At 37.6% G+C, this 11,314-nt stretch overlaps 1 protein-coding gene across 4 annotated transcripts in view; it reads left to right on the top strand.

The window, feature by feature from the left end:
- Positions 1-11,314, top strand: part of MAN1A2 (mannosidase alpha class 1A member 2) — a 290,151-nt gene that overhangs the window by 244,313 nt on the left and 34,524 nt on the right. For all 4 annotated transcript variants that reach the window (XM_011366509.2, XM_023535421.1, XM_011366501.2 and 1 more), the window contains 2 exons: positions 5,543-5,666; positions 6,611-6,704. In XM_011366509.2, coding sequence (XP_011364811.1) covers positions 5,543-5,666; positions 6,611-6,704 — 218 coding nt within the window. The remainder of the gene's footprint in view (positions 1-5,542; positions 5,667-6,610; positions 6,705-11,314) is intronic.

The following is an 11,314-nucleotide window of genomic DNA, read 5'->3' as shown; positions in this document are numbered from 1 at the left end:
TGAGGAAGTAGTAAGTGGGTAAAATTATGACCATTAAAAAGATTTTACACCTTAAAATTTAGAGAACTCAATCAAAGGGGGAGAAGAAGCAGGCATTTGACAAAGTTTTACTTCAGGAAATATTTAAATTTTAAACATATGCTTGCTTCTCTTGAATTTTTCAATCATGTTGAACTTAAAGATAGTATAAGACCTCATGAATAAAATTTAAGGGAATAACTAGGAAAAGGGTTAATAGTAGTAATGGTATTGAAGGCATATGGGTATTATTCTTAATATATAAATAGCTTTTACAGACTGTTATGAAAAATACCCACCAATTATTTAAAAAACTCTTAAAATACACGAATGGATGATTCAAAAAAAGAAATACCATTAAAAAATAAAAAATTTTCAGCACTTTAGTAATCAAAAAGAATTTAGATTTAAAATAAGGTTCCATTTTCTTACCTAGAAAATTGACAGAAAGAGAACGATGGCATTTAGGATGGGCGGAGTGAGGAAATGATAACCACATCTAGTTTTCGGAATTGGACATTTGAGTAACTCGGCAGGTAGACTGACAGTAGGTTTCAGACACTTTGAAATGTGCCTGATGTTTGACACTGTAATTTTCCTTCTGGGAATTTATCTTAAGTAAGCGAAGTATGTAAAAGATTTAATTGTAAGGATGTTTATGGCAGTGATATTTATATTAATAAAAATAGAATAAAACACATTAAATACAAAGGGGTGGCATGTCCATACAGTGGAATGCGACACGGCCATTTGAAATGATGTTCTGGAAGTGCGTTTTTGGAGAATAATACTTGCGATGTGCTAAGTGAAAAAGCAGCATAGAGAAGAATGCGACCCAATTTTCGTATCAAACAAAACATGCTCTACCATGCCGGCTGCTCACTTCTAAGTAGTAATCAGCATTCACCTTCTTAACTGTCTCTCTCCTTCCTCCTCAGACTGCGTAAGCAGCAGTAAAATGGATTCCTCTCCCCTTTCTCCCTCTTCTTTCCTTCTCTCCCGCCCTCATTTCTGTCGGTCTGGCTGTCTGTCTGTATCTCTCTCTCTCTCCCCTCCCCTCTTTTTCTCCTGCACTTTCTTTTCTCTTTTTATGTAGCTAGATGTTTTAATTAGAAAAATAAATACATGTATTGGGTAATGTACATGCATTGAAATAGCATATACTTAATATGAAGTAAACCTTTGATTCCAAACCCCTAGTTTTGCAGGGAAACCACTATTAAAAATTTCTTGAGTATCCTCCAGACATGTTCTTATATATGCACCCACGCCCTTGGACTATTCACTTGTCATTTTCATTTAACAACAAGTCTTTATTTAACAAAAGATTTAATGAAGCGTTAGAGATGTCTCATTAAAATCAGGAACCAGACAGTGTTTAATATATTTCTGGAAGTTTTGACAACTGTAATCAAATAAGAAAAAGGAATAAAGATAATGGAATGGATACGAAATTTTAATTATGGATCATATGATTGCTTTTGAGGAAAAAAAAGATGATCACCTAAAAAAAACTATGAGAATAATAAAGGAGTTGACCAAATTGGCCAGTTAAACATTACAGCATGTTTTTGAACACCGGGGATATTGAATTGAAACTACGGCAAGGTCATGTCTTAGTAAAGTAAAGACAACTGTAGACCTGTCTAAGGAAAGCCTAAAAATAATCATTGACAGGACTAAACTGTCCACAGTTATTTAACTGTCTATCAAAGAAAATCAAAAATGCTTTAAGGGAAGAAAATAAAATTCAGTTATTCAACAACATATTTTTATACTTTTCAGAATCCAGTAAAAAATTACTAATGCAGAGAAGCAGGAGAATGTAACCCATAATAAGGAGGAAAAAAACCGTAAATAGAAACATACACAGAAACAACAGAGATGATAGAGATAGCAGTAAAGGACTTTCAAATAGCTGTTACAGTCATGCTCAGGGATTTAAAAGGAAATGTGAACATAATGAGAAGAGAGGTATTTTTAAAGAACCTAATGGAACTTCTAGTGCTGAGAAATACATGAAATAAAATCACTTGACAAGCTTACCAGCAGATTTGACACTGCATCGGAAAAGGTCAGTGAGCTTGAAGACAGAGCAATAGAAACCACCCAAATTGAAACACACACAGAAATAAAAAGAACACAGCCAGTGTGTGGGACAATATCAGATGTTTATCATATGTATAATGGAGTGGTTTGGGCTGGGAGTAAGAGGAATGGCAGAAAAAACTATTTGAAGTAATGGCCAAAATTTTTATGAACTATAAACTCGCAGACTCCAGACACTTGATGAAACCCAAACAAGATAAACATCCATAAACCTAATGAATGGCTGAAAATCAATGAAAAAGAAAAAAAGTCTTAAAAACAGCCGGAGGAAAAAACACATCATGCACAGGGAACGGGGTTAAAGGTACTGCTTGCTTTGTGTCCACAGCAGTGCAAGCCAGGAGACGATGCAGTTCCTCTTGAAAGTGCTGAAAAAAGTCAATCTAGAATTCTATAACCACTGAAACTATTTTTCAAAACTGAAGGTGAAATTGACATTTTTAGACAAATAGGAAACTTAGAGAATTTATTACCATCAGGCCTCTATTACCAGAAAGGTTAAAGAAACTTTTTAATGACAGTAAATGGAAAGGCAGATATACATAAAGAAATGAAGAGAACCTGAAAGAGTAAATATGTGGGTAAATGTGAAAGTTGAAGTTGAAACATCATAGCACTTGCATGAAATTATGAGCTGGTTGGTGTTTGACAGCTCATCACCTTTTTTTAGTTGGAGCTTTTCTGTCCTCAGTATTACATCTTGTTATTAGGGATTTTCTTATTTTGCTGAGTTGTTAGACTATATAAAAGTATCAGATTTAACATTTTAGATTGTTCCTGTGAGGCTATGCATAAAATACGTGAAAAATCTGTTTAGAATTTAGTGTTTTGAAAAGTATTTAAATGCACCGTGAATGCAGTTTGTGGCCAGAGAGTTTTTACATGAAAGAGCAAGCCGCTGGACTCCTAGGGACTTTGTGTTTGGACTTGACCACACTGTAATTCATTTGCCATGCTGATGCCTAGGCAGTCTTTCTAAATGGCATGCTTTATCCCTTAAATCGTATGTTACATTCCTTAAAATCCTTCATGACTTTCCATCACACTTAGAGTTTTACTGTGACCTTACAGAATTCTCACACAGTCTGGATTATGCCTACCTCTGCGACCTCCTCCCGTGTCATTCATTTCCCCTTCCCGAGCTGCAGCCACACCGGCCACCTTCTTCATCCTCAGGGCCATTGCGTTTGCTGTTCGCTCTGCTGGGAATGCTCCTCTTCCAGATCCGTTCATCCCTCGCTCCTTCTCAGTCCGGTCTCGGTTCCATCTATGTCCTTTCAGAAGCTTTCTCTGAACAGTTTACACGAAGAACCTTTCTTCTAACTTACTTTCTTCACTAGTACCTACTATTCTATTTCTCCATTTAATATTCTTTTAACAGTTATCACTTTAAAATGGTCTTATTTATTATGGGAGCAGGAATGTTATGTGTCAGGTTTACTACTGTATTTCCTGAAGTGTAAGTAGGCACTTACTATTTGGAAATGAATGGTTGTCCTACATAGTTACTTACTAACATGTATTCATATTTCTTCCTTGGTTCTTACGTCTAGCTACAAAAAAAAAAAAAAAAAAATCTGTTAGTGGGTACCATATTTTCAATGACAGTGTAAAAATAGCATTTAACAATTAAAGAACTTGAAGCCAGGTAGCGGTATGTCCTGATGGCTATTTTAATGTTTTCTCAACACTCGATAAAATATGGCATATTGAATTGAGAGTATACAAGTGGATATAAAATGAGAGAAAGGCTTATATTTTTACTTCTTCCTCAAAGTAGAAAAGACCCTGAAGAATGGTTTAGAGTTCTAATAGGAATAACCCATGAATTCTGCTACTTGAATAATTAATCTAGATTTCCTGTTCCAGCTGTGGAGTAGCTTATATCAGACTAACCCTCCCACCAAGTACAATTATAAAAACTGGGCACAATGGTTTGAGGGCACTGGAGAGCAGCTCACTCAGGAGGACCTCCTAAGGGAAGGTCATTGCCATGTAAACATTGGCTTTTTCTCTGAGGCAATTTCCAAGTCACGGCGTAGGGTGGTAAAGGCCAGGCCTGAAGTGGCAGGCATTTAGGGCAGAGGAGACTGTGGTCCTGGAGCTACCAGGTGGCTGAGACACAGGGGACAAAATATCAAGAGAGGAAGAATTGGCAGAGGAAAAATCCAAAAAACCAAAAATTTATGTATAAATATTCCTCAAGTTGTTGGCTGATTCTGTGGTCACGCGTAGAGCAAGGCCCAAAGAACCCAGCGGAAGATGGCAATTGGAGGCTAAAAGGCAAAGGACAGCATTTAACAGCCACATGGGACTGGGGAGACAGGTTAGTGCTGAAGGCTACTAAGGTGGCGGGTCCCTGGTAAAGACCTCAGGCTCTGTGCCAAGATTGCAGAAGGCCACTCCCTAGCAGTAGAGGAGAGACTGAGCTAGACCTCCCTTAACAAGGCCTGAAACCAAGGCAGCCTGCCCGTGTTCAGCTTGCGTTTCAGAAGAAACTTAACTTCCTGAGAAAGAAAACAAAGTCTCTACACTTTTTTTGGCTTCCAATAAAAAATTACAAGGCAAGCTGAAAAAAACAATCAGGAAGATATCCTAAAAATGCATCTGCACAATAGAAATGTACATGAGTCACTATAAAAGTTTTCTTAATAGCAAAATATTAGAAATATGCTAAATGATCACCAATAGAGGATTGATTAAATTATATCTATTCATGAGCTGTGGTAGTTTTCACAGGTACCGTAGCATTTGGGAGTCGACAGTTCTTTATTGTATGGTACAGTCCTGACTGTTATAGGACAGGTTACATCTTGGTCCCCAGCGCATTAAGTGCAAGATGCACTGTCAAAGTTTGAGACAACTCAGAATGCTCTCACACATTTTCATATGCTTCTGGAGTGGGGCATTTCAATTGAAAATCATTAATATCATGAAATCTTGTACAGAGGTAAAAAAAAAAAAATGAGAGAGTTGTTTATGAGGTGAGATGGGAAGACCACTGAAGTATATCGTAAGAATAAAATGCAAGGGCCAGAGCAGTAAGTTTACTTTGCTATCTGTTTTGCTTAAGAAAGGAGGAAAATATATATTTGCATTGCTTAAATATGCATAAAAATTATATGCTAATACACAGAGCTACTAAGAGATTATCTGTGGGGCCTGGTGGCATGAAGAGAGAGATTTCTGGGATGAAATATATTTACGTAATACTTTTCTATGTTTTATTTTTCGAAAGCATATATTAACGATTCAGACACATTTTTTAAAGTAAAATTTTAGATATAAATAAGCTATTGTGTTAGATATAGTACTTTTTGAGAGATTTATTGAAAGCGTGCGTCGTCATTCAAACACGTTTCGGTGTTTTTCCTATTCTGCCTCCTCCGCCTCCTCCGCCTTTGCTCGCGTGCAGCGGAGTGGGACGGAACTGGGGCTGGGCCTCGGCAGGCAGCAGCATTCTCGCTGAATTCGGAACGCTGCATATGGAGTTTGTCCACCTCAGCTACTTGACCGGGGACCCCGTTTACTACAAAAAGGTCAGTTTCCTTGCCTTCTTTTCTTCGTTCGTTATAAAAGAGTCCTTTAAGATTTACCGAAAGACTTGATTAATGCTTAGAAAATGTTCGCCTTCCTGGAAATGTTTATCAGGAATGTCGCCTTCATTTTCTTTTTAAATTAGCTAAAGAAAACGTCCTTTCTATTTAGAACATACTTAAAATATTTACCGTTATTTGAGCAGTCGTAACCACTAGTGGGCTTTTAAAAATTTCATCGCCATCTCTGTTCAGCATCGTGCTGAAATCCTGAGCGAGCACATTAAGGCGAGAAAAGCAAAATGAACAAAAAGTTCAAGAATTGAATTGGAAGGGAAGAAAGAAAACAGTAATTAATCACAAACTATGTGATTATTTACCTAAAATATAAAGATAATCAACATTTAAATTATTAGAAATAAGAGCTTAATATGTTTTTTGAATAAAAGATTAAAAATCAGTAGCATTTCTCTATACCAGCTACAAGCAGCAAGAAAGTATCACTTTACAAAAATATTCATTATGTGGTAAGAACAAAAGTGTAGGTTTTCTACAAATAAATATAACGAAAGATAAAGAAAGTTAAAAACTGTTTAATAACATTGAAGAGGACCTTAATGGAGAGAGATATCATGTTTTTGTACAGTTAAACGGTATAAGAATTTCAGTCATCTCCAGATTGATCTGTAGCATCAAGTCAATGCCAATGGAAACTCTGATGGCTTTTTTCTTCATCTTTTTATCGTTACTTGATTTTTAAATGACGATCATATGTCATTATAAAAATGCGACATTTAAAAACTAGAAGTGCTTCTCGACCACCACACACAAAAAAGGCAAGGGCGATGGCATAGATTTTGAGTGAGGAAAAAACAAAGCCTGGATTAATATAAAGCCATGATGACATTAAGTTTTGTTAATTGCATTCTTAATTTTATTTTGTTTAGGTCATGCACATTCGGAAACTGCTTCAGAAAATGGATCGCCCAAATGGTCTTTATCCAAATTATTTGAACCCAAGAACAGGTCGCTGGGGTCAGTGTAAGTATTCCTGGTACAACTGATGCTTCGTTAAAAGGTCGTGTCTGAAAACTTTTGTTTGACGTAGTGAAAAGTAAGCACATGTAGCGTGAGAAGCCCTCAGCGTCTAACCCTGTGATCTGCTGGTGCCGTTACCTTTGGCAGGTTTCTAATCTCTTGTAGCTTTAGTTTTCCCACTTGCAAAATGGAAATATTAACAACCTGTCTTCCAAGAGTATTTAATCTCATGTACGTATAAGTACTTTGTTAAAATATGGTGTGGCATTTGCCAAGGGTTGTACTTTAAGCCCCTATTTATAAAACATCTTCATGTAAATAAGGGCATTGCTTGAGATAGGTATTTTCTAAAGGAATATGAAGAACAAACGCGAATCTTAAATGATTAGAAAAGGCAGCAGAGTCATTCATTTTAAAAGAGTGTCTTGTTGGTAGGCTCTTGTGCCAAGTCCTGTGCATGAAACTGGAGATGGGGAAAGGCTATGTAGGACTTAGTCGGAATTCGGGGAGCTCCCCGGCCCGCGGGGCAGCCAGACGCACTTAGAGCAGCTGGACTGTGCTGTGATAGACGGTACGGCAGAGGGTCATCCCGACTGCGACGTGAGCTGTTGGCCACAGAATTGCCCTTTGGGTTGCTCTCAAGGACATTGTCTTTCGTGTCATCAAAGGAGAGCAGATTGGTCAGTACAGGTGTATCTTTCCTGGATCGGAGAATAAATCTCAATCTTTTGGCCTTCTCTTACGTACTTTTCTTTTTCTTTCCTGAAATTCTTTACGTGTAGCTCATCTTTCTGAGACCTAGTGGAAATGATGATTCTGAGACCTAGTGGAAATGGTACTTTCTGAAAAAACCAAACCCTGAGAGTAGCATTTCTAAAACATAAAAATGTACTTTTCTTATTTTAGATAAGGATGACTGGTTCGGATGTCTACTCAGTAATTTGGGTGAATTTTTTCCCCTTAGAGTTATATTAGGATTTGGGAATATTCTAACATGGAGGGTGGTTTATGTTCACTTCCTTCCTTATATTATAAGCCAGTATATATTCTGTATGATATAACCAACTGTAAAAAGTCAAACCATAAAAGTACTAAAAATTGGCTGCTTATAATCCGGAAAGCCTTTTCTAAGCATGTCACATAAAGCAGAAACTGTAAAGAGGAAGGCATCAGTTTTTACTATATTTAAACATTAATCTCCTACAGTTAGTTCATAACAAAAGGCAAGTAACAGGCCAAGCAAATATATTTGAATATATTTGGAAAACAAAGTTTTTATATCCTGTACGATGCTGGTGAGAAAGTAAAATGGTGCAGCCACTGTGAAAACCAGTCTGTTGTTTCCTCAAAAAGTTCAACGTGGAATTCTGTGCGATTCAGCAATTCAGCTTCTAGGTACATACGCAAAAGATTTGCAGACAGGGACTCACACCGACACTCATATGCTGATGTTCACAGCAACACGATTCACAATAGCCAAAAGGTGGAAACGACCAAGTGTCCAACAGACGAATAGATAAACAAAATTGGTATATCCATACAATGGAATATTATCAACCCATAAAAAGGGATGAAGTTTTAATACATGCTTACAACATAAATGAAAATCAAAAACACACTAAATGAAAAAAGGCAGTGACAAAATGGAGAACTGCTGTATGAGTCCACGTATATCAAATATCTAGAGCAGTTGAGTTCATAGAGGCAGAGTGGATTAGAGATTGCCGAGGGTTTGGGCGAGAGGGGACGAGGGTTATTACTAGGTACGGAGTTTCTGTTTGGGGTGATGCAGAGTTTGGAAATAGTGGTGATGGTGGTTCAACATTGCGAGGTAATTAACGCCACTAAATGATACACTTAAAAAATGGTTAAAATGACATCTTTCATGTTATACATATCACAGTTTAAACATTGCAATAAAATAATTCTTTCTTGTTTTTCCTCACAAAAAGAATTCACATTACTTCTTCGGAATATGTTCATTCTCAGCAGTTATTAATTTCGAGAATGTTATAGAAAGCTAGTCCCTGGTTTTTTTGGCACGGGGTCTGAAATCCTGTGGGAGCCTCTCTGATAGTTCTTCAGCAGCTGCAGTGCTCACTAAATTGTTCAATTTGTTCCTTTTAATGTTTTTGTATATTTTATGTCAGCTTCTGAGAGTATATCAAATTCCGTGATCTTTGAGCAGTATACATCTGTCATATCTATAAATAGTCCACAAAACAAACAGCAAATTGAACTGAAAGTTAACAATTCAGCTTTGGCTAACTGTATTGTAATTAGAGTAATGATAATGTCTGTGACATGCACATAGCAATCACAGAATAATTACTGGTAATTACCTTCAGGAAAAGTACTTGGCAACAGATAGAAAAGAATATAGTAAGATTTAAAGGCTCATCATTAGTTTTTTTTTCTTTTTTTTTTACTTCATTTTTTTCACTAGTTTTCTGTGTACAATGCTTGGACTATGCCATTTAATGACTTAAGTGAAGAAAATATAAGAAATTGGTCATTACTAATACATTACATTTTATATTTCTAAATTAAAAATTGTGGAAAACAAAAATGGGTATAATATTTGGAGTTAGAAGACTAATTCTGGCTCTCCTGCTTAATAATTTAGATAAGTTTTTTAACTTCTCTAAGCCTCTGTTTATCTGTTCTAATCGTACTTATTTAACAGGATGATGGTGTGGGTAATATTTATGAGATGATATATTTGAAAATGCTTCATAAACTATAACAGTTGATACAAATATTAGTTTATTCTAGAATTTTCTGTAAGAACACTTTAAGAAATAGCTTCTGTTAGAAACCTGCCATTAACTTCATGACATTCTGAGGTAGATTATGTGAAACTGATATTTAGTAGTGCTTTATCGTGTGTTATCGATTTCTAAATATCAAAAGAACCTCGGAGTGACACGGTTCATCAAATTTGACACCTACCAGGCACGGTTCAGTGGTTTAGGTAAGGAAGTTCGACTGCTGAGTGACAAATCCCATCATTGCCGTGCATCTCAGGGGTCTGCTGTGGGTTCATTTATTAAGTATAGGATCTTCCGCCGGGGCAGTGGTCTAGACGAGCTGGAGAGCCTGTCGGGCAGGACTGAGCCTGTACCCTGTAGCCTAAGTTACGTACAGCTGAGTCTGTAAACCCTGGCAGTAATCCACAGACCTCAGACCGTCTCCCCCAGACCATGATGCCAAAGACGTTTGCCTTTCTCTGCTTTTTTCCTTGTTGTTCCACCTTCTTTAATTCTCCGATATCTTCTTTGCTTTTTTTCTCGCTCATCTGTTCTTTCCTTAGATCTACAGCATATCCAGAAATGTATGTATGAGGCCAAAAATTTAAAAAGTTATGTATGTTATTTTAATGACTCTTACTTGTCTAAGGGCCATGCTCCAAAGTACCATTTGCATCCTTTAATCACTCCATGCATTCTCTCTGAGTGAACTCCGTGGCTCAAATCCATTTTATGTATTGATAGCTCCTAAATGTGTGCCCCCAATGTAGCACTTTCTGGGTTTACACGTATCTCGTTGCCTGTTGGTCATACCCATTTAGACATCCAACTAGCAGCTCAAATTCAACATGCCCCAAATTCATACTCCTTCCACTCGAAGCCATTCCCCCCGCTTAGTATTCCCAGTTTTGGTGAAGAGCACCATTGTCCACCCATTTGCCCAGCCTGAAATCTGGACATCATCTATGATTTCTCTTTTTTACTCTTTCAGTAAACACCTCTTAGTTATCAAGCTAAAAGAGTAGGGTATAGTCGAGAAAGATTGTTGGATTATTTTGTGTTGATAATAAGCACTTAAATGCCAAGAGGCAGATTCGGCTGAAGGGTCGAAGTTGAAGGTAGACCGAGGGGGGAGGTTCCTGGGAAGGAGATGGAAGTGGTAGGGACCAGAGCAGACGGGTGTGTAGAGCAGAGAAGGCACATTTCTTTCCCTTTGACAAGCAGAGGGGCAGCCCGTTTTCCGTTTTCCGTAGCGTAGTGGTTACCATGTTCGCCTGACAAGCAAACGAGTGTAGGAAGTTGAAAGATATATATATCTCTCCATCCCACCTGCTTGTTAATGCTCTGTATTTTTTCTGTGAGTTAGGAGGCATGGTGTCTGCTGAGCATGAGGAATAAGGTAGAGGAGTAGGGGACTTTTGAAGAAGAGTTCAAGTATCTGCTTTAGGGAATGGCCAAGAGCGCATAGGAAAGATGACAAGCAACGTTGAGGTTCTCAATGATGGTGAAATTGTGCATCTGGGGACAGTAATAGAGCAGACTGACATCTGGGCTGATCTTTTGCTGGGTGGGTGAAACAGTGGAACAAGGATCCTGAGTGTTTGGACGGGAGGATTACCTGTTGCTTCCTCTCTGTCCAGCCTGAACTGCACAGGGTCCAAACCAGTGTGAGAATCCTCACGGTTTTACTCTTCTGTTTTATCTGTCCTGCAAATCCCCGGACTTGTACCTGCCCCATTCATATACAAAATCAATTGAGCATCGCTGATAAAAATGATTAGTAGTACAGGTTAAAGTCACTATAAATTTATAATTTCCAATTCCAAATGGATCATTAGTACCCCTGACAATTCTTTAACTTCA

The sequence above is a fragment of the Pteropus vampyrus genome, unplaced genomic scaffold (assembly GCF_000151845.1).
Source record: "Pteropus vampyrus isolate Shadow unplaced genomic scaffold, Pvam_2.0 Scaffold6, whole genome shotgun sequence".
Lineage (NCBI taxonomy): Eukaryota > Metazoa > Chordata > Mammalia > Chiroptera > Pteropodidae > Pteropus > Pteropus vampyrus.
Note: the sequence above shows the minus strand (reverse complement) of the source record. Positions and strands in the feature narration are given on the sequence as shown.